General features: G+C 30.2%; 1 protein-coding gene across 2 annotated transcripts in view; it reads right to left on the bottom strand.

Moving 5' to 3' along the window:
* Positions 1-4,628: 4,628 nt before the first annotated feature.
* Positions 4,629-23,718, bottom strand: part of LOC129958500 (ubiquitin-conjugating enzyme E2 J1-like) — a 33,696-nt gene continuing 14,606 nt past the window's right edge. For both annotated transcript variants that reach the window (XM_056071020.1, XM_056071019.1), the window contains 4 exons: positions 13,880-13,964; positions 10,837-10,942; positions 10,022-10,139; positions 4,629-5,062 (listed from right to left, as the gene is read on the bottom strand). In XM_056071020.1, coding sequence (XP_055926995.1) covers positions 4,673-5,062; positions 10,022-10,139; positions 10,837-10,942; positions 13,880-13,964 — 699 coding nt within the window. In that variant the 3' untranslated portion in view covers positions 4,629-4,672. The remainder of the gene's footprint in view (positions 5,063-10,021; positions 10,140-10,836; positions 10,943-13,879; positions 13,965-23,718) is intronic.

The raw sequence follows: 23,718 nt of genomic DNA, 5'->3' as shown, positions 1-23,718 counted from the left end.
CTAACTATCAGGTCTATATTTTCTATTTTGTCGTTCTGCTTTGACAACGCTAATAGCATGCGTGATGTTTTTTTAAAAACTATATGTATTTCATGCCCAACCATGTAATGGGCCACATTCCACGGAAGAATTCTCGCTTTCTCCTATACTAATTATATCAGCAAAGCTCTTCCTTTCCTCTTCTCACCCACCCGTTAATCACTGTTAAGATCAAGGTCACAGGCACATCGTCATTAATATTTCTTTCAAAGAAGCGAAATCTCAATTTGAAATCATATTCGTATTAGCATCCGTTACCAATATCTGTTAAGTTCATGAGCCGATATCCACTGAATACCGGGAAAAGAATCAGCTACCATTGAATCATTATCAACCTGTACCTAATACAGCAAAATTGGACATCAACACAATCCTACCCCTGCCTAACAATAGGAGAAAATAAGAAATATCTTTTTCGATTCATGAATTATTAATTAATTCCCGACAGATATCGGATAACGAGACGCTATTGCATTAGCTTTCTTAAGATGGATAATAAAAATGTTTTATATACCTCTCAGTAATTTGATATTCATTTATATAAAAAAAAATCTATAAAAGTCTAATATTGATTCCTGACCTGTCTTGAATTTTAAAAAACCCTTTGACTCAAAAAATTAAATAAATAACAAGATGCATTTCAGTCAAAATGACAAGGTCAAAAATATACCATATCAGACTCTGGGAAATTAATTCGTCAAAAGAAGTGGAAACTAATGTAAGCACAAATTGCAAGGGAGTTTACTGTAGCTACAAGAATTCAACTATCAAGATATTTTATGAGCGACAGTTTGCAAAAAAGATTAACTACAAGGAAATCCCTCATTTTAACTCTAGATGCTAAATGCACCCAGTTGAATATGCACAGAGACAATCGTGATTAAAAAAATACTATGAACTAGAGTCGTGTTCTCCTATTTGACGAGTTCCTTTTTGTTTGGAGGTATGATTTTCATTTAAATGGAGCAAATCACACGAAGTCGACTGAAAACGTTTGTAAAAGGCATTGGTATTAAGATGTGGGATTATGGTAAAAGTGGGAATCATTTTGAATGGTCACATTGACCTACACATTTTTATCAATGCAGTTACAAAGGTTGAAATATATAGAAAAGAGGTTTTTGATCTTCATGTCAAGTAGTTCAGGATTGCAATCAGTAATAATATGTCCAATGAAAATAAAATTTCTCAATCGCACGACATTAATGAATTGTTATGAAGATGGAAGAATCTAGCAGATGGCATATTTCCCGGATTTAAATCCGACAGACAATACGTAGGGCGTACTGGGATAACGACTTCAATCAATGCATTCTCTGTCTAGAACACTCCAGGAGTATTCATCATTAATGCACTTTGTTACCACATGCATCCCTAGAAAATCTAATACTCTATGGAAAATCCCTGCAAAGCTTGCATTTCGAGCAGTGTTATCCAAACATCTTAATCAATTTTACTGTTAATATTGTTTATACATATGATATTTTTGGAATAATGCCGTCTGGAGTTTGCTGTTATGTGCATACAGACGACAGTTTTCTACTAGGCTCCAACAGCAAGATGGATAGGGTAATAACATTCAGAAACCCTTATATAAAATTGGTGCAAGATATGACATTTTCCAATACTTCCAAACCGGAAAAGTGTTCAGCCATAAGTTTTTCAAATAAAAAGAAATATTGGGATAGCCATTTTCATATTAGTAGATAATCTAATCCCTTGGAGTGTTATGCTTACTATCATTGACATTCATTTTGCTTCAAATCATTCGTTTAACTATCATTTCAACTTCCTGGGAAAAAAATCTTTACGACAACTAAATTCCATTAAAGTAATAGCTGGCAAGTCTTAGGTTGCCAGATCCCACTATCTCTAAAAAATATTAAAGGCAATAATCAGAAATAAAATGGAATATATTTTCTGTGCTTCCTCAAATTCAAGGATTCTACCTCTAGAAATTATATATCGATGTGCACTTCGGTTTGCCCCAGAATTACCAAAGCAGGCACCAATCCCTCTTCTTTTTCGAGAAACCGGTCAAATTCTTTTAAGTCACAGATTCAAAATTCTAGCTTCATTTTACATTAAACATTTTACTTTAATAAGAAATTCATCCTTAACTCATCTTTTACAACCCCACGTCGTCCGACCAAAATAACAGAAACTTGTTTCGCTTCAATATCCCAAATGTCCTGCTTGTAAAGAAATTGACCATATTGAACATATTCTCTTTCGTTGTAAAATAAAATTTAAAAAAAAGATACGCTTTTATTAACAAATTCAAAAGTGATAAGAAATGGTGCCACTTTCTTTCTCTTGGTGCTTTAATTCAGACACAGTGAGAAAAAAAAATAATTAAAAAAATAAAACAGATTTCATTATCAAATATCTGATCCTTAAATTTTCTTGGACAAGTTTTTGCTTATTTTCGTCTTATGGTTTTGAAAGAATTATTTCTGGTCATCTCTTTCCTTTGATTTGGTTATTTTTTAATCGTCTTTTCCTAACAACCTTTATGAACCTTCTACTTAATACAACTGTTTTTATTTAGATTAAAGAAAAGTGGAGATAAAGCAGCCAAATAGCAAGCATAACTCAACTGAACTGAGCCATCAGTAAAAATTCTATTGACTGGTTAAAGGTTAACTGTATATACACAGATCAATACAAATCCATTGAATGGCAATGTAGAGTCATGTTCACATTCCCTTCTGCTCAAACTAAGGTTCTGCCACTACTGAGTGAGGATGAATCCCCTTTTCAAGCCGTGCTGTATACATACACTATATGTCATCAAATTTGTAATAGAAAATGTAATGTGAAATCAATTTAATCCTTTTCTTACATAGCATCGAATGGAAACAAATCTAGTTCAACTTCTTGCTTTCATGCTGTCTTTTGAATCATTGATATCATTTCGTTTAATATTATGCAATGTGCTAATACATGCGATGAAAAATTTTAATCATCGCTCAGATAAACTGCCAAAAAAGCAAATACGAGGCTTTTAAAATTAATAGTTATTATCCAATGACTGAACAGGAGAATAATTCAAGGATTGACATGTAATTCCTGCTCATGATTATTTTGCGATCGATTTCCGCCAATAACCTTTTATAAACATTTACCTTGTTTATATGCACCAACTTTTTCTTTTAAATCATACTTAAAAAAATATTTGAACTTTTAAAGGATGCACAAGTTTATTCGTTATAAATTTCAAAAATTCGTCCATCCAAAATTTTGAGATGACTATTTGTCACTATTTACATAATTCATTAGTGCAATAACATGAAATAATGGAACATCATAGAACTACCGTTCTATGATGTGCCATTACTTACTTTAATATTATTTTCTTTGTTTTCTAGAAAAGTTATTTCTACCAATAAAAACAGAAAATAAATTTTCGATTTGTAACCCCGGGAAAATCAGAGTATAGTATTTAGTTATACTTGTTATATGTTTTACAATAAAATATATTTTATACATTTGTTTCTAAAGAGTGGCAAATTTATCTTTATTGTGTCTTAACTGCCATTTATAACCACGCCTGTTTTTTGAGTTCTTAAATTTTTAATAAATTGCAAAACGACATACGTACTCGAATTCGTAAGAGAAAATATGATTTATACCACGTTTGCTTGCATTTTAATGAATGAAAATGCTGTTTATTTAGTTAAATTTGTCAATACTTCTAAGTGGATGAATTAAAAGGGAAGGAATATATTATCATTTTGAGGATAATTATAAGAGAAAAACGGTAAGAGACATCCATCTCGAATTTTTAAATTAACATAAAAGACAAGCAAAAGGTTTTCAAGTATCTGTCGAAGTTTCATTCTGATAATTTACGCATAAAGTACCCAAAATATTTCTTTCACATACAAAAACTTTTTGCATCTTCATATCCTTAATTAGATTATGGATGCCTTTAAATCATTTTCGTATCTCACTTTTCTACCATATACGTATTCAATGCAAGATTTATTTAATCCCATGCATAGATAATGACTGACACTATTTAATTATATGGCCAACAAGTTTTCATAAATAAATTCGAAATTACTACTCGTTATTTATTTTTACTCGAGGGGGATTGCAGGACAAGATCAAATGATATCAATATAACTTCCACTCCTACTTTATTTTATTATTCACAATATGGTAAAAAGCACCCAGTTACCTAGGCCAGAAAAAAAAATCTCAGCAACATTTAATGAAATGAATAATCTAGTAAACTTAACACTGCTAGAACATTAATATATTATATCAACAGCAATTGCTTTTAAAAATAGGCGAATGTTGAACTATCATTAAAATAAAAGATTTGCATTTGAGCAACATTTTAACACAATCTTAGAAAGAAACCGTAAAATAAACAAATGGTCATCAATTATTTAAAACTTCCATATTATTCAATTAATGACAATATATCAGGTAAGGTTACAGTTATTTCTTATAAACGCTGGTGTACTTGTGCTCTTTGAAGTTGCAAAACTATTTTACTGTTAATATCTGTGCTATTTGTGAAAATTCTTAGCTTTTGCCATGTGTTTTTAATATGAAAGAATACATATTAAATAAAAAAGAATTTGAAAATATTTTTAATATAAAAATATCACATAACAAATTAAAGAGAATAATCATAGAATAACCATCGTCTAACAATCAAAAGGAATATAATAACTAAAATTAGCCATATCATGATCAAAGAACCATAATTATGAACACTTCTATCCGTAGAAGACTGCATAGATCTCGCATTATCAGACTGTACAGATTCTGCCGATAACTGAGAAGGAGCTATGTTTCGCTGTCGTATGATACGTGCATTTTCAGGTGTTCCTTCAACATCAGGTAAATTCATTACATCAGCTGTTTCAGTGAAGATAACATTAGAAGTGTTTTTACACTGCTCATGGATAAAATTTGTTTCAATAGTTTCTATTTCAGCAGTTTCTTCAGAATGTGTATTTTGGTGGTAAGGAATCTCTGTCTCTGCAGTAGTGCTTCCGTTCACCTGCAATAAATAATAATTTTAACAAACAACTCAAGACAAAAAATTGAGCTCATCTAATGTTTGTAATCCAAACAATATTTAACAAGTAGAAACAGTTAACCTGAGATATGAACAAATTAACTTATAAAAGAACATATACAACAATAATAGTTTTTTTTTAAAGGAAATTAGAATGGCGAACCATTTTAGCTTCTGCTTAAAGTCATGTCAATTATTTTGAAAATCATTTAAAAAAATAGACAGCTTAAGTATGAAAAAAATGGCTAATGTATTGCGATTTTTTTATTTCTAATTACTCCAAAATTTCAAACATGGGAATTAAAAGACAGGCATATTTAACAGATACATTAACCAACAACTACAGATCAGTCTGAAAAGAAATCAGATATTAATTCAAATATTTTTAGATAATATAAATCTTTTATTGCTAACATTTGTATGAAAAATACAAATTGCATACAATACTGGAAGCATTTATGCTCTATTAAAAACAGCATCAGAAATTACCACATAGCTATATGATAAGCAAATTTTCTTTCAAACATCACAATGACTATGACAATAGAGCAAAACTATCCACACACTATCTATATCATTTCCACCAGTTAAATAGCCTAAGAATGATCCCAATGTATTTTTGAAAGTAACCAATATATATTTTAAAAGTGAATTTTCGATATTCTCTAAAATAAAAATATATTTTTAAAACAAATGTTGCTTTATTTTACTTTTTTCACTGAGATTATACCAATCTAAATTTGACTTCCCATGAATTTCATTTTTTCTTGCATTGTCTTTGGACTGATTTGAGGACTTTTCTCTTGGTGCTAATCATAACTGAGATTTATTCAATACTTACTAGTGTTCATTTCATCCTTTTAAAATGTTTTTATTTAATCGATTTTTCACTCATTTCCTCATGTGCTAGAGTTTAGAAATTTCATATTATTATTGAATCCAGATGACTATAGAATATTTTAATAATTTTAGGGCTCTTAATTATCAAGTAATATAAATTTAACTAAAAATTGATTTCACAGAGGGGACACCATCTAGAAATTAATTAGAGAAATATTAACTTCGAAAATTTCATAATATTTGTAATCATGAAATTAAATATATTAAAGAGTAAAAAGCAGAAAATAATAAAAGTAAAGTTTCAAACACTGTCTTGTTAATATTTCCGTTTATTAGAATACTGTTTTTATCGAAAATCCACCAATATTATAGTAAAATTAAGACACAATGCAATGATATGCATTGAATGTGAGATAAAGTTTAATAAGACAAATTAGAAATTGAGTAATCGCATTATAATTGTGATTGAGTAATCGCATTATAATTACACTTTATTAAGAGTATTTCTATCAGAATCTAAGAAATAAATTTAGAATATATTAAAGATTAGAATTAAAAATTATTCTCATAATACAAAAGTCACTAATTTATGATGCAGTATTTACTATTCTAGAAGAATATTAAATATATAAAATTATCTGCCAATTAGAAAATTAGAATGCCAACAAAAGATAACTTTCTTCACAATGACATTTTTATATGACTGTTTAGAATATCGTAACTTAAAGAAAGCTGGCTGATTTGATGTGGTTCTTTGCGTTTGGCGTTGCAGCGCCAGCGTGACCATGTCCGCCTCTCGAATAAGGTATAGATGCTTTAAGCATAATGAATACCATAAAAAATAAAGACTAAAAACTAGAAAATAACATAAAAAACTTTTATTAAAACGGTTTATGAGTCATTAAAAGAAAAAATCATTTAGAGATGAAAACAAAATCGCAAATGCGTGAATAAAAAAAAGTGGGAAGAGAGTCACAAAGAATGTCATGAACCAAAATTGTGCTAAAAAATGTTTTTGTACACATATATTACTATACACTTAGAGAGAGAGAGAGAGAGAGAGAGAGAGAGAGAGAGAGAAAGAAAGATCTTAAACTTATAAATCCTAACACAAATTAAAATGAAAAGGTAATCTGATAAATTAACAAGAATTTTTAAAAGATATTTTTAAAAACCTTTTCGTTTCTGTGAGAAATTCTTTTTGGTTTGCAAAGCGAAAAAATGAATTCAGAGTTAATTTTTGATGAAATGGAAATCCTAAATATCCAATAAATATATTTGAAATAAAATCAAAAAGTTTTAAGCAAATACACTTATGCCCAAAATTAAGGTTACAAAAATGTTTTTCAAAGTAATTCTAAATGGCTACCAGTAAAATTTAAATAAATTATATTTTATATATTGTGAAGGACCGGTAATACGATATTAACCTTTGTTGTGGGAAAAAAATGTTTTTTAGCATTAGTTTTTGAGGAACTACTGAAATTAGCCCGTATAGGCATCTGGGATTTTTGCCAGCAATTTTGTGAATATTGCAATAAAACAAAAAATTTAATCTGTTTTCAGTGAGAATGAGTTCTCATAATCGTTTAGACGATTCCTTGAAATGGAGAGCCGTTGGCAGGATTGAAGCTGGTAGTCTCAAGCGGAGGTGGCTCGATGGTTACAAGTGGCACCGAAAGTGGTATCCAGGTTGCGGAATCAATTCCAAACAAGTGGTACTGTAACCCAGAAGGCTGACCAAGGCCGTCACAGAGCAACGGCACCTGCACACGATCGCTATTTGGCATTGAGCGCACGACGGCATAGGCTGACAACGGCTCCTCAATTGCTCGTGACCTTGCTGCTGGGTCTGGAATAATAATTTCCAGACAAAAAGTATACAGACGTCTAGCAGAGAGGGCTGTTTATGCCGGCGACCAGTTGAGTGCATCCCTTTGACTGCATCCAACAGAAAAGTCCGGCTGTTGTGGTGCTTAACATATCAGTCTTGGGCACAGCAAGAATGGGGGCGTGTTCTTTTCAGTGATGAGTCGAGATTTACCACACAGAGTGACACTCGTTGAATCTTCATCTGGAGAGAACGAGGAGCTCGCTATCATTCCTCCTACGTAAAAGAAATCGACCGATTTGGTGGCATAATGTTGGGCAGTTTACAACACTGCACGTCTTCGATGCGGGTACTGTCAATATAGGGATGAGATCCTTGAAGTCTATGTGAGGTTGTCCCGGGGTGCTTTTGGCCCAGACTTCATGTTTATGGACGATAACGAGCGTCCACATAGAGCCCAGATTGTTGAGGATTTTCTTGAGGAAGAGAATATTATACATATGGACTGACCCTCGAGGTCTCCGGATGACAATCCTATTGACCATGTTTGGGATGGTCTCGGAAGAACCATTGCACATCGTAACCCCCCTCCTAATACCCTACAAGAGTTAAAGGTCGCGCTTTTCGAAGAATGGGCTTTGTTGCCCCAAGCATTTATTGACACCCTCATAAACAGTATGAAAGCTCGTTGTGAAGACTGTATAGCAGTGCACTGTGGTCACATTCCATATTAGACAGGCTTTCCCCGAGAAAAACGTTTTATCTCTGATTCATAATGTAACACTTTTTGATATACCCGGTTTCTTAATTCCCAATTACAATCTTTTCCATGTTGTTATGTGTCTATGTTCTTTCTTCCATTGTAGTGTACTTCTCTGCCAAATTTCATGGCAACATAGTGAATAGCTTTCATTTTTCGCAGATTTTATGTTTGTGACCTTAATTTTGGACATGAGTGTATATGCAAAAGAAAGCTGTTTAATCAACTCCGCGCAACTATTCCTCGGACGATCATATGAAATCTAAGCCTCCCCCCCTTCCAGGAGAGCTTTTCGCAAAACTTTGATTCTATTTGCGGACCTCAGCGTCAATTTCTCTTTGGGAAATGAATCCTTAAATCATGAGGATAAGAATAATTGTGTGGTTTATTTAAATACAGTGTCATGTTTCTACTTAAACTGGTATTTCGCAAGCTTTCATATAATAATAATAATAATAATAATAATAATAAATAATCTACAAATTATGCGCTTAAACGGAATCTATAAAAAAATCCATCCAACCGACCGACTTTTTTCAGAGTGAAATTTTAAGATTTAGCTGGAATGTTCTTAAAAAAATGCCTCTAATTATTAGCAAAGTCAAAGTAATTCAGAGACGCGTAGAAACGCATACTATAACCATTCATTAACGAAACGGTCTTACACTATCGTAATGCTAATCTACCTTAAACCATAAGAACAACTATATTATTTGTTATTTTGATAACACTGAAATTGTTTTCTTTAATTAACAAAAGGTAAATATTTAAAACTACAAATACATAAAAAATACGCAGGATTTGATAAATTGTAATATCATTCCTTCAAAATAAATTCAGATTTTCTTAGACAGTTCACCAGAAAACAAGACCTAATTTTACATTATTTTGAAGTTGAATTTAAACTAACAAAACAGGCAGAATAGCTTTACTGTACTCTTCCCAGATTAAAAATGTCAAATAAGAAGAGAATAATCATAGTTAATTTTTCACAGAAGAATGGCTTTATTGACACATCTTCATTAATAATCCTAGATATTATTGTTATTCGTCTTTTAAAACAGATAAAAATAATTATTTAAACATATTTCATACTGATTAAATGCATTCCATATAAAAATAATTTATATTATGCATAAAATAATTATCTAAGATTCCAATTCTCTTTCATATAAAATTTACATTAGTAAAAATTTTAAGCAATTATTAAAATCATTTGAATAATTCATATTTAAAAATTTGAGAATTAAGTATTTTCAAGAAGGTTTTTATATTTTTTCCATTTTAAAACATAACTGAGTTAATTTTCAAATACAAAAATACGAGCTTATTCTTATTTATTAATATTGTACGAAATTTGACAAATTCAATATCTAAGTTTTACAGAAGCTGATAAAAATATTCTCCAAAATCAATAAATTCACAAGAAAAATTTCATAAATACAAATAGTTTTTCCATTGAAAAATATTAAAATTCAGTTTACAATTTATCTTGATATTTATAACTTACACAGGATAGGGGCACAGTTTCTACTTTCTGAACATCTGATTCCTTGGAGGATTCTGGTTCAGGACTTTTTAAACATCCTTTTATGTAACCACATTCAGGACATTTCCAATTCTGTGATCTATAAAATAAGATTTGAAATTTTAATAACATTCATTACAGCATCACATGACAGATACAGATAATTCTTTTTAGAAGCTACATTCAATTAGCTATCTACAACTAAATTTTTCAATAAAAACTGCTAGAATTTTTTTTAAGGAGTTTGTTGATCGAATATTGTAAAGACATGCATACACAAAATTTTCAGAACAAAGCAAAAGGAAAAACATTTTACAAAACTTTTTTTTTTTTTGTTTAACTTCTCCAGAAATAAAGAATTTAAAATAAAAGCAGACAATGTAAAACCATTTTTGAAAAGCAAGTGTGAAAATAAGTTAAGCATCAAAATAAAGAAAAAAAAAATGAAACGAGGGAAAAAAATAATTTCTTCTTTATAACATCAACAATGCTCGAAGTAAACTGTAGTCTTATCAAACATCACAATTAAATTATATTAATAAAAGTCACAATTGATATGAATACAATTGCTCTCACTTAATGCGAAAATTATAGTAATAAACAGCAGTGCAATTACGCTTCTATGCATTTTTGCACTAAACAAGAGAAGCGTGATAGCGCTTCGCCGCACTTAAACGGTTAATATAAAAAATGCAATATGAAAAAGATTACATTACCACATAGAACCACCATATACAACAAAATGAATAAAAATTTTACATATCAAACATTAATATCTCCCAAACTGGAAAACTTACTTCAAGGCCAAACGTTTTCTTTCTTCAGGAGTGTAATCTAAAGAACCAATAGCCCCGTTTCCATGTGTAGGAAGAAAGCCTATTATGGCAAGCAAAGCTGTTCTTACTATAAAAATAAGTTATATACATTACATCCACATCGCAGCTATTCAAAAAATACGATGTATCTTATCAAACATCTTAATGTAATTTTAAGTATGCAGAATATTTTGTACAATACACTATTATATACTGTACAAAGAATACTGAGTGAGAATTTTCAAAGGAAAAAAGGAAAGAAAAATTACTAATTTTATTATAATTGGATTACCTGGTCAGTCAAAATATAAAGTAAATAAATATATCATGTCTTGCAATGGCATTCAATTAATTATTATTAGAGATTTGAAATTTTCAATGTTACAGTTGAATAATTTTAAAATAGTTCAGAAACAAGTTTTAAAGCAAGACAGATGGAAAATAAAAATTTAAGGAAGAAAGATAAGAAAAATATAAAAGCATATATTTAAGAGGGGGGAGGAATGCGTTTTTATACAGTAAATACGAATATGAAACAAAAGTTAATAGACAATTTTTCTATTTCTTATAATCATATTTTTTATAAAAAGTTATTTATGAAAAAATTACAAACAATAAAATCAAATAGTTTAAACACAATTTTCGATATCAACAAAGGTGAAAAAAACGACGCAGCTTTACAATTTAATGAAAATATTTTCCCCAATATTAGCTTTACAATTTAATTTTTTAATTCAATACAGAACTACTCTAAAAAATTCGGGTGGGGGGGAACGTTGAATTTTACAATTTTTTAAAAATCCAATTCAAAATTACTATAAAAGATTCGGGGGGGGGGGGAGCAGATGTAGTTTTACAATTTCATGAAATATTTTTCTCAATATTAGCTTTAAATTTTTTTTTTTTTTAATCCAGTACAAAACTACTATGAAAGATTCATCCATTTTCAAAAGTATTACAGTCATAAATAAACTTGAGCAAAATATGAAAATAAGCAAACTCACTTTCTTACACATTCAACAAATTTTACATGTGTGCCTTCTGTGTCACAGGATAATTATGGTATAATTGAACTTGACCGTCTGAAGCCAACACAGTAGCAAAAATATGAAATCTTGTTCGCAACAGGGCATAGTTCCTTTCCAACTTTCTTCAATCCGTTTCACTTGACCACTACAGACAAGTGCTGAGGTAGAGGAGTTGGGAAGCCTTTATATAATGCCACTATTTTTAACTGCCGCTTGGCCGCTTTATCTAAGAACACTAACATCGGTTCTCAAAGCTACCTTGGTTGAAGAGAGTTTTTGCGAACAGTCTCTCTAAGACGAAAATCATATTCATTAAGTCTATAAATATGAAGAGCTACTCTGCAGCGATTTCAACATCTAATGTCACTTTCTCCAACTGGACAAGAGCCTTCATTAAAAGTGAATCCTAAATGATCAACCGACCACTTTACTAGAGATTTAGTGACACTTTCAGGAACTATCTCTTCTAATATTGAAAATATATACATAAAAAATGTCCAAATTAATTTTTTTTTACAGCAGTTTCCAAGACATTTTGCACATGCGTATGGATTTCGCCTATAATTTTTCTCGGTCAAATTTACGAAATGTTTTTAATACTATTCTTCATTTATCCGGCAGCTGGTATTTGGTTACCATATTGTTTTTGTGAGTGTTATCGTTCTTTTTTTTAGTCACTATTTTGTTTCGGCCATTGGTGTTTTTTTTTTTTTTTTTTAATTTTAGTATAGATTTTACTTGAAGCTCTTTATATAGCCAAAATGTGTCCTTTGGTCCTTTACAGTCCCTTCCCTCTACTTTGCAAAACCCCCATATCTTACTGTTATTAATTGTCTTCAGTTGTCGGTCTAATGCTTTCTACTTTCTCAAAAAAAAAAAAAAAAAAAAAAAAAGATACAACATTTGTAGATCTCTCATCAAATACTTTTTCAAAAAGATACTATTTACTTTTTCCTCCCACGTTTGCCCACCGCGCTGATTGAAAACCTTCATAATTCTAGGTACAAGGACAAGCAGTAATGTTAAAGTTTAAAGCCGGCATATCATGTCCATCGATTAAAATTTGTTTCAAAATGAAGAAAGAATTGGAGGATAATGATTTCGCTGAAATTTAGTGATGATGTTGAATTCCATTTAAAAGGGAAGGTAAAGTGTCATGTGTGATTCTAGGGCACTGAAAATTAAACGTTCAATTGTGACAACTAAAAGACATTCACCAAAGGTGAATATTTTTTACTATCATTATTATTATTATTATTATTGTGTGTGTGTGTGTGTGTGTGTGTGTGTGTGTGTGTGTGTGTGTGTGTGTGTGTGTGTGTGTGTGTGTGTGTTGTTTCACAAACAAAAATGTAAGGACAGTTTTTCTTCGGTAAGAAGACTGATTGGCACAACTACTTGGACATGTTGCAGTTGATTGTTTCCGCAAATGGTTAATAATTCCATGGTTTTTGCCTTCCAATAATACTGGACACTTCAACATAGAAATATTCAAGATCATCGATACCTGAAAAATGAGTTTTTGTATCGGCGGACTGGGAGTATTGGGGGGGGGGGGGGCAAGGAAAAAAAAATGAAGTCATCCTCAATTGTCACCTTGTTTCATGCCTTATGATTTCTTCCTTTGGGTACACATTAAGGATCTTATTTATGTACCTCAATTACCACAAACATTAGAAGAGCTCAAGGAACGGAACAATGCTGCAGTGATGACCATTGACAGGTTTATTATACAAAACGTGTGGAACGAGTTTAAATGCTGCCTGGACATATGTCACGCTACCCACGAGACGAAGAATGAGCATTTGTAGAGTGTGCCAAAACCCGGCTATTTCCATATATTACTCATATTTGTATAACACTTATTACACATACAATATGAGTGATGCACGCGTATTTTAAAAGCATAGCGTTTATAATATATAGCGTTTTGAAAATGAATGAATCTTTTATAGTAGCCTTGTATTTGAAATCAATGTTATTTATGTGAAACTTACTTGACCAGGAAGGTTGCCAAGATTCAGGATGATGTCCTGATATACTGAGGCAAATTTTCTTATTAATTTCAAATCTTCCATTTGGCTGTACATAAGAAGAAAAACAATTAATATCTGTCAAATTTAGTTTGTCCAAATTTTATTAAATTTGCAGTAACCTTTGCTTTTCTGCTAATATAACTGTATAAATCAGTGAAATAAACAAAAATTTAAATAAAAAGAAAGTAAGAAATCAATAAGAAAGTTAAGCATCTACTACTACTATTGCAAGAAGCATTCAATAACACAAAAATTGTTACAATGTTGTTTAAAGTCAGTACATGCATTTTGAATCAAAGCAATTCGAAAGGGGAAGAAAACTGAAATTTCGACCCACTTTTAGACAATGAAAATACTATTCTACAAACTTTTACATAACTACACTTCAAAAATTATAACTACTAATCCAGGTTGAACCTTGTACAGCTTTATAAATAATTAACAACACAAAAATTATTTTTTTAAATCTATCTCATTATCAGATTAAAAATTCTACAAAACTGTGAAACTGGTGTAATGGAATTTTCAACATTTGAATTGGGAAGAATTCTTATCGGATAATATATAAACAAAGGGCATGTAAAAGTTAATTTCCAATAAAGTATGTTTTATAAAATACAATACAATATTATATATATTCGCTTACAGCAGCATGCTCAAGTGATCCAGCAAAGCTCAATACAAAGGTTTGAAAAGTATATAAACAAATAGTAAATTTAAATTATCTTAAAATTATATCGTAACTCTGGGTCAAGTACATGATGACAACCCAGGTATTATGCTCGGCGATCTCCGTGCAAAATTAGCCCTTTCTAAAGTGTAAAACTGAATAAACTGGCACTACATTCTAATTTAAAGTAAATAACTTGCTAAAGATTGGCAATACAGCTAGAAAGAATATGACTCGGTATAAGATTCAGGGTTTACATGACTTGCAAAGACACAAAAATTTTGATTTATAGTAAAATTTTAATATTATACCTAATAGATTATCGGTCGTTCTTCTGTTATATTTCCGTGTATAAGCGGAGAGTTTTTGAATTTTTATTCGAGTTTGGAATTGAGAAGTTTTGAATAAAATGTGATGTTGGCGAAATTTACGCTCGGCTAACCTAGAAAGTACCAAAACATACACAAAAAATAATAGAATACCGTAAATAATTAGCACATAAAAATAACAATTGAAAAGTGAAAATATTTTAATCGTTTAACTTACTTTGTGGGTGTTTTCTATGCAACCTTTAAGAAGAAAGATAAGAAGAAAAAAAAAGTTATAAAAATCCGTGCCTGAATACTAGTTTCCGAATAGTTCGTAACATTCACTTTCACTCATTGAGATGTTTGGAAGCCTATTTTCATTAATTCCGATTAGAATTTAACTCTCTAGGTGTGAATTTATGTCTCCTTCTCACAGAGACTATGAGAGACTAATATCTCCTTCTCACAGAGACTATGAGAGACTTATGTCTCCTTCTCACATTAATTAGAATATCTAAAAATAATTTTAAATTAATTCCTTCAAATGATGACACATTTTTTAATCTGAAGTGAAAGAAAATGATTAGCTTAGTAAATGGTTACTGCAAAAGAATGAATATATTTTTTTAAAAATCACCCGTCAAAAATACAATTTCCTTACTAATTATTGAAATGGAAAAACGTCGGATAAAAATATCTCACTGTCCATCAAAGGTTTGTGGATAAGGGACAGCAATTGAATTCGTAAATTAGTTGCTTTTTGTTTTGACTGAATACTATTAATTTCAATCCTCAATTCTTATCCATATAATTTTTTTTAATGGATTTTCTATAAACTGCCATACTAGCATTTTAAAATGAATGCATGTATAATGACAAAAACGTAAGAAGAAAAAATTTCAAAAATGCAGACGTATTTGCAGAAAAGTCACGCTTAAATTTATGTCAAGCGGAATTGCTAAAATAAAGATATTCCTCTCCCCGCCTTATGTAACTTCACAGCTTATGAGAAGCCATGATAGTTTTTCATTCTCTTCTTTTTAAACAAAATGCACTACTTTTTCTCGGAAAATCAGAGTGTTCCTTTTAATTTACCATTCCTTTTGAAAACTCACCCTGTATTTCTCAAAACATTCATTTTCGTGTACAGCATTTGTGGAATGACGAATACATTTAAGATTCCTTGAATTCCCTTGTGGGATAATTTACAATTAGGCAAGGAAGACTTTTTTACAGTGATACTTTCTGCTGCACTTAGTGGCCACTAACGGCTTTTGTGTTTGGTTTCTTTGTAAAAACTGAATAATTACAAACGCTTGTGCTAATAAAGAGAGTCTGTTTCTTCCCATGGTACCCCTGGAGGATGGTACGATTTTACTGATAGAATGCAGATGGCTAGCTTTGTTCTGAAGTTTTAAAGAAGGATGACCCATATCAAAATACTATAAAAAAATGTCAGGTTTAAGAATTAATTGAAGAATTTTTCCCCATTTTCTGTCATGGATATACATGCGTTCCAGGTATTTGAAGGAGGAAAAAAAAAAAAAAAAAAAAAAGACTACGAATCTAATTTTATGTTTCTAATGTAAGCGATAAGTAACAAACGCTAATAAGAGTCAAGGAATGGTATTGTGTAATAATCAAGTCCTTTGAGCGGCGGAAGAACGTACCGCAAAAGCATTGCTACACCCACCTCCCCTGAAATCATCCGTTCAGTAAATGATCTGGACGCCCCAACAGCAATGAAGTAATATCTCCAGTTCAGTTTTATTCGTCATTAATAGCCACGTTTTAACTCCTCTCTTGGGAGGAACATCGTGTCATTAAAGAGGATAACTCAGCTACATTCCGTTACCATACTCATCAGAATGGCAAGAACAAACCATCATACTAGAAGCTTCTCATTTCCTATATGGGTTGGGACATACATCGCCCCACCTCCTTACGCGAAAACTAATGGCAGGAAAAATTCTTCAGATGTAAATTTATTATCACGGGATGAAAGACCATGTGGTGGTCTTCTCATAAACAACATTTTTCAAACAAAAACAGAATAGATACAACAGATAGTATACAAGACAACAAATGAATGGGGAAAAAATGTGCTACCTACCTTTAAATAGGGCTACCATTGTTAAAACTACCGGCGTTAGCATTTAGCGATTTACTTTACAGTGACTTGATTGGAAAATATCAAACACATTTAACTTGCTTGGTGAGATTTTCATTCTCAGGGCGGCATGTTTGAATGGACCCATGATTTTTTTAAAATCTTTATTTCGGTTTAAATACGAGTTTTGAAGTTTGGAAAATTACAGTAAACTTTCTCGGCCTAGACACGGATTGCCTTAAAAGGGACGATTCACTTTTGTGTTTATTCAATCGATTCGGTGGTGCTATCCATTACACGTTTAATTATCTACTAGGCTTCATATGGAAGAGTATACAGTACAGCATTAAAAATTTGCAGAAAAACATGGAGTGTCTAAAAGGCCTATAGAGCAACAATAAATTCCGTATAATCAACTGAACCATATCTGAAGAAATTTTTACTGAAACTTTTACTGACTGGGATTTTAAGTCTTTTTGATTAGTTTTACTGTTGTTTTAGAATGCTTCTCTTTTGGCAATGGTTGTTTTGAGCCAGTTGGTTATACTGGGAATAGTTAAGAGGTCATTTTATAATTTTATACTTTATATTTTACTATAAAAACAAAAATTAGTATGCCCATTAAAGCAAGTTTATTTGCCAAAAATGCTTATCTATCATAGCAGCTGCAATTTTCAAAACCTTCTTAGGTTCTGCCAACTGTTGATAGCTGGATCATTGGAATGCTGTGATCAAAAGTGCTTGATAGCTGGATCATTGGAATGTTGTGATCAAAACTGCTTGAAGGGTCCAGTAATGGTTAGCCTTTAATGTTTAAAAAAGGTTTAAATACTTTTAGACAGTAAACTACTTAAAATTATTTATGTTATTTAGTTCCGTGAACATTTAGGTTTATGTTAAAAACTGTCTACAAAGCAATTTTAATTCAACATTTGTAAGGGTAAAATTATGTATAATCAATTATATATTTCCTAAATTGTTGAAATTATTTCTTAGCTCTTGTTTTGTGTTAAATATTGTTCTATTTATAAATTAAAGTATTTGTTTTCGGATATTCAAAAGATGAACGGTATTCTTCAATCCTTAAGTGAATAACTAGTAATTTTTACTATTTTATTCATTTATTCATAACCCAATTTTGGACAATGCATGTATACAATCAAACTTTGCATTTACTTTCCTCACTGGGTAAGCTGGGTCGGTGTGAGTGTTAAAATAAATAAAAATTGTAACTTACATACAACAGTTTGAATATAATTCAGTTGATTCTGGTTATTTAGATTGGCATGTTATAACATAGCATTAAATAATTACTTTAGAACTGCATATGATATTCACCACATAATCTGTTTAACAAGTTATTGCAACAAGCAATTATTGCAAAAACAAGCATTTATTTTATCAACACCTTTATTATATTTCTAAGCAAAATAAACTTAATTCTCCAAGCTTTGCTCTGAATTTTTATTCCTAGAATTCTTTGAATTTAGTACAATTTATAACAAGAATGAAACACTCATAATACTACTCCCTTTTCATTTTCCTTAATCATGTCACTATACTTCTGTTCATTGAAAAAAGGAAAGGTATAAGCATTTGATAGTATAGAAGTCCTTAAATGTCCCCAATCATAAGCACAGTTTTGTTTCATTATGTATAGGTACAAAAGATCTGCACAGGTATAAGAAGTTACAGTACTTTTTCTGTGATTCAATAAACACTGTTTGTTATCATCGAATGCCTGTATTCAAGAAATTCTTGCTTTCAAAGTGAACTATTTGAACCAAATGCATCAACAAAGCTGCTATATTTTAGTTTTGATTCCGATTACTAACCAGCTTGGCGCCATTAGAAGAATTAATAGCACAGCACTCATCTTGTTTGAGCCTTTGGTCCAGAATGAATTTGGGGAAACAACATCCAACCACCAATTATAGTTCCGAAAAATCTTGAAATCGAAAAATCCTTTCACACTGTGGCAATAACTACTACCAACTTATCTGGTTATTTTGACACCAGTGTTCACTTTCAAGAGCTACTGATAATAAGTATCTTACCATTTTCAGCATTATTAGGTAATCATAACATCGACAGTAAACCTGCTAAAAACCACTAAGTGGACTTAAGAATAAGGACATCTCTGTTTCGCAGGAATGCAAATTCACATTGAGAGTTTGGGACTTGGTGACTTTTACCTGAGTGACGACAGTATATGTACATTTAAATATGATGGGAATCATCAAAAAGTAGTAACAAGTAGAAAGTAGTAGCAAGCAAAATAAACATTGCATTGACACATACTTACAATTACACATTTTGATTAAACAAGGTGAGCAATTGCATGAATACACTTTAGCATTTATAAAGGTTGATAACCAAAAAAATTTTTAATTAAATTTTAATACAGCTTAATAGTGAAAAAGTGTCAGTTAGTAAAACATTTCTCTTATGTTTATCTATGCATACACAAAGTTTCAAGTTTCTATGTACACAAATTTGCAGATATTAAAAAAAAACAATTTCATTGGTTTAGACCACTTGTTCAACATCTCAAAAGGATGTTTGAATGAGTCTTTCATTGTATATTTCAGGAATGATATAAATATTGCAGAAGGTTAATAGGATGGTGGAATATGAGAATGAATTTATTAACTCTTATTAATTTTTTAAAAAAATGGTTACATAATACATTTATTGAATTGTTTACAAAACTAGTTCAAAGTGCATTTCTGCGACATTTATACAGAGTTGCTTTCTTTTCACAATATTTACATTCACATACACCTGTATTATAATAACATACAGTGTATATCAAGAGCATTTGAAAAGATTCCTCTTCACTGAAATAAGTAATTTATAAGGAAAGATTAATATTGCACATATAACTGCAAGAAAAGAATTTTATTTATTCATTTATTTAAATTTGCATTATTTCTCTGAGATAAGTTAAGTGCTCAATTTCTCATTCCTTTTTTATGTGACTGAACGATAACCTTCAGAACGATATCCTATGGATCAATATCCTTTGATATACAGAAAAATTCTTACATATAAACAGTTTTCCTATGTTACATAAATTTGCAGTTAGTTAATTATTAATAGTTAAAATTGATGTTTCTGTCTATATTTAAAAATACCACCTAAAATTTTGAAGACAGAAGCGTGAGACTTTGAATGTGTAGAGAGGAAAGAAAAACTTTTACTAACACTTTTGCATCACGGGGGCATAAAAAAAGTAATTTTTTAAAACTTTTTATAATCAAATTTCACAGAAACCAAATCATATTCAAATGTTTATCAACCTTATTTAATGAAGCTTTGTAATCAAAAGCATATGTGTATGTGTAATATTTAAAGAAATAAATACTAGTTCATTTTTCTAGGGACACCTACATACACACTACATGATCAAGAAAATCCTAGGTACTTTTGTGTTTTTGTATTTTTATGAATTTCTTCATAAAGGCTAGATAAACTGTTTTTGAAATTCGACCATGGAAAAATAATGTTTCAAATCATGGTTTTCAGTGAAGATTTGATTATGACGGTACTTAAGACCAATTTAAAAATCAATAAAGACGAAACTGATTATAGCTCTCCCTCCATTTCAAATAAAACAGATAATGATTTGACACTTTTCAACAATAACTGAATATTTTTAAGGGCAATATTTACATACATTTTCAAAGAAATAGTGTGCATATTCAGGAAAAAATAAAGGTCTATTTTTTAAAAAATGCCATTTTTTTTTTAAAGTTTTTTGCTTATAAAGTGCAGAGTTTGAATAAAATTATACAAAATTCAGAGAATATGTAACAAACTATTATTACAGTTAGTATTAAAATTTAAAAAGAGAATTCTATAAATATCCAAGGGAACACCAGCATTTTTAGTTTAAAAACCATATATATATGCATAACTATAACCATGCATATATGAAATATAGGTTTTTTTTTTCTTTATTAATTTCAAACCGGATATATAAAACAACTTATTTGTATTCCATTAAGGCTGAATTTCAGTTGAATGTCATTATGATTCAAAAAGATAATGGCATTGCAGTGTACTGAATTTCAGTAGCTCTCTAAGTAAAGCTAAAAAATGAGGGATTTACACAAAATGATATTCTTAAAACTTGAATATTTGAATAGATATACTAAATTCTATAAAAGGTTAGAAATATATTAATATCCTTTCACTCATACAAATTTAATATAAATTACAATAAATTAATCATAAATAATAAAAACATTATTATGTCAGTCATTATTAATTGAACAAACAATAGATTTCTAACATTATGTAACTTTTTATAAAATAATTAAAAGCTTTTGGACATTTTTAAACTTTCCTTATTCCTTATTAAAGTGAAGCTGTGTTTGCAAAATTTTAGATATTAAGGATGATGGTTTTGCAGTAATTACCAACCATTCTTGTAAAAGTAATTTGGTTAATATCAGAAAATCAGCCTTGCACAGCCTGTGGTTTGTAAAGAGCAATAAGTTTGCTGATATGGATATTAATGAACTAGACTAGCCTGCTTACAATCAAGATCTCAATCTCAAAGTACTCTTTTGTGAATGATGGCAACATAAGTGACAGAAATTACCAGTTTTCTTTATAAAATTAGTGCACAATTCCTGTAGAAATGTTCCAAAAACTAGTGAACAGACCTCTTCATAGAACAGAAACTATCACTGAAGCAAAAGGTGGCTTTAAGTCATATCAATAATTGGCACATCTGCTACAAAAACAAAGCATAATGGTGCTTGGAGGCTTTGGACTATATTGTAAAATTAATAAAATTAAATTCATAAGTATAAACTTTAAAGCTAGCACAAATAATAAATAAAAACATTTTTTATGATGCCTGGTTTGCTACAGTTTATGCTAAGAGCTTAATTTATAAGAAAGAAAGGATATTTAGTATATTTCTGGTCTTTTATAAAATTCAATTGATTTGAGCATCTAAGATTTAAGTTTAAAAATAATCATTTGTAGAAAACCTCGTCATTTGGCTTCTCTTCTTAGAGAGCAACAGAAACTGAATTCACATTAATGTGGATATTTTTCTAAATGTTAGATGGTATTCAACTGAAAATTTTATAAAAGCTGCTGTATATATCTGACTTTGAAAATGTGAAAAGAAAAATAAGCCGCATTTTGCAAATGCATAGTTAAATTTATTTCCTAAAAATGCTTATATTTCTTTGACTATGTTTAGAATTAACCTTAAATTTTTAATACACAACTTCGATAACATTTTGTCATATACTATATAAATTTCGTATAATTTGATTGAAATGTCCGAATAGTATCAGCAAAGAACTTGCAGAAAATTTTGAGGCTTTTAAAATTATGAACTTAAATATCTTCACAATAAGACGTGAATTTAAGAATATTTTTTATATGGTCGTATTTCAAAGAAAATTCATTCAGAATTTCTGGGAAAATGAATAAATCTGAAAGTGTTCGGATAGTCGTGATCACATATGCGCATAAAATTTTTATATTAAAGAAGAGCAGGCATGGAGTTCTTTAAAGTACACATTTTATTCTCTTCACTATTATAGAAAAAGTTCCATTTTTTAAAATATGTTTAAAAGCTTTTTGTTAAATATATAACGAACCAGAGAGACAGTCCGAATAGGAAAGCAGGAAAAAGACATTGTATGAAAGCGTTTTGAACGTTTATAGTTTCAGAAGAGAATTTAGCTTTTGAGTAATTCAGCAGTTTGGGGTTTGATATATATATAGATTATTAAAATCCATATATATATAAGAAAATTTTCAGATTTATTCTTTTCAATTGCAATATCCATGGTTTTTTTTTTTTTTTTTTTTTTTTTTTTTCCCTTTTGAAAATTTATTTAAACAAAATTAAGACTTTTTCAAAATGAGTCTTGCTAAGCAATCTTAGGAAAAGAAACCAAGTCACATATGCACTGAATTTAACGTACGAATCAAGTGTGAATTTATCTATATGAAATGAATTAAAAATTTCAGTACGAAACCTTTAGAAACCTTCCACTAAGACTTTTCTAAAAAAGCACAAACAATTTCCATATTTTTTTTTAAACCAGCATATACCGATCCTAGAAACTGGTCCGGATATTTATTTAAATAATGAGGCACCAGTAAAAGAGCTAGCTAAAATTCAGGAGTACAAACAAAGTATTTTCTTTTAAAATCAAATTCTCAACTCAACTAAAATAAAAAAATTTCCTTTCTAATGATAAACTTATAAAAGTGATATGAATTCTGCAAACTGGATGTATTCCGCTTTCTTGGTGATATTTTTTTTCGATATATTTGAGAACATGGCGTCTCAAAATTTCTATTCTCTTCCAGAAAATTTGGGAGCCTTAAGAAAGTGTATACAAATCTTGCTGAAACAATAACTGTTATCTGCTATTGTGCTTTCACTAAGTGTAATACATGATCATCGGAGTTTCGATCGAAACCAAACTGTTGAATTTGCAGAAGAATCTAAATCGATCTAACGTTTCTAATCTAACGTTTCAATTTTTCCAGTGCTCTGTGAGTGAGTTAATTTGAATTGCAAGAATTGACGAAGAGTTCATTGTCTTTGCTTTTATCAAGTGTAAGTATTTGCAAATAACAACAATAAATAAGCATTTGCCTGTGCTGTCTTATTTGAAATCCATTCAATCCGCAAACTCGCCCGAATTTAAACAATAATTTCAAAAAG

This window comes from Argiope bruennichi, chromosome X1, assembly GCF_947563725.1.
Source record: "Argiope bruennichi chromosome X1, qqArgBrue1.1, whole genome shotgun sequence".
Classification (NCBI taxonomy): Eukaryota; Metazoa; Arthropoda; class Arachnida; order Araneae; family Araneidae; genus Argiope; species Argiope bruennichi.
This window is presented reverse-complemented; position numbering and strand designations above follow the sequence as displayed.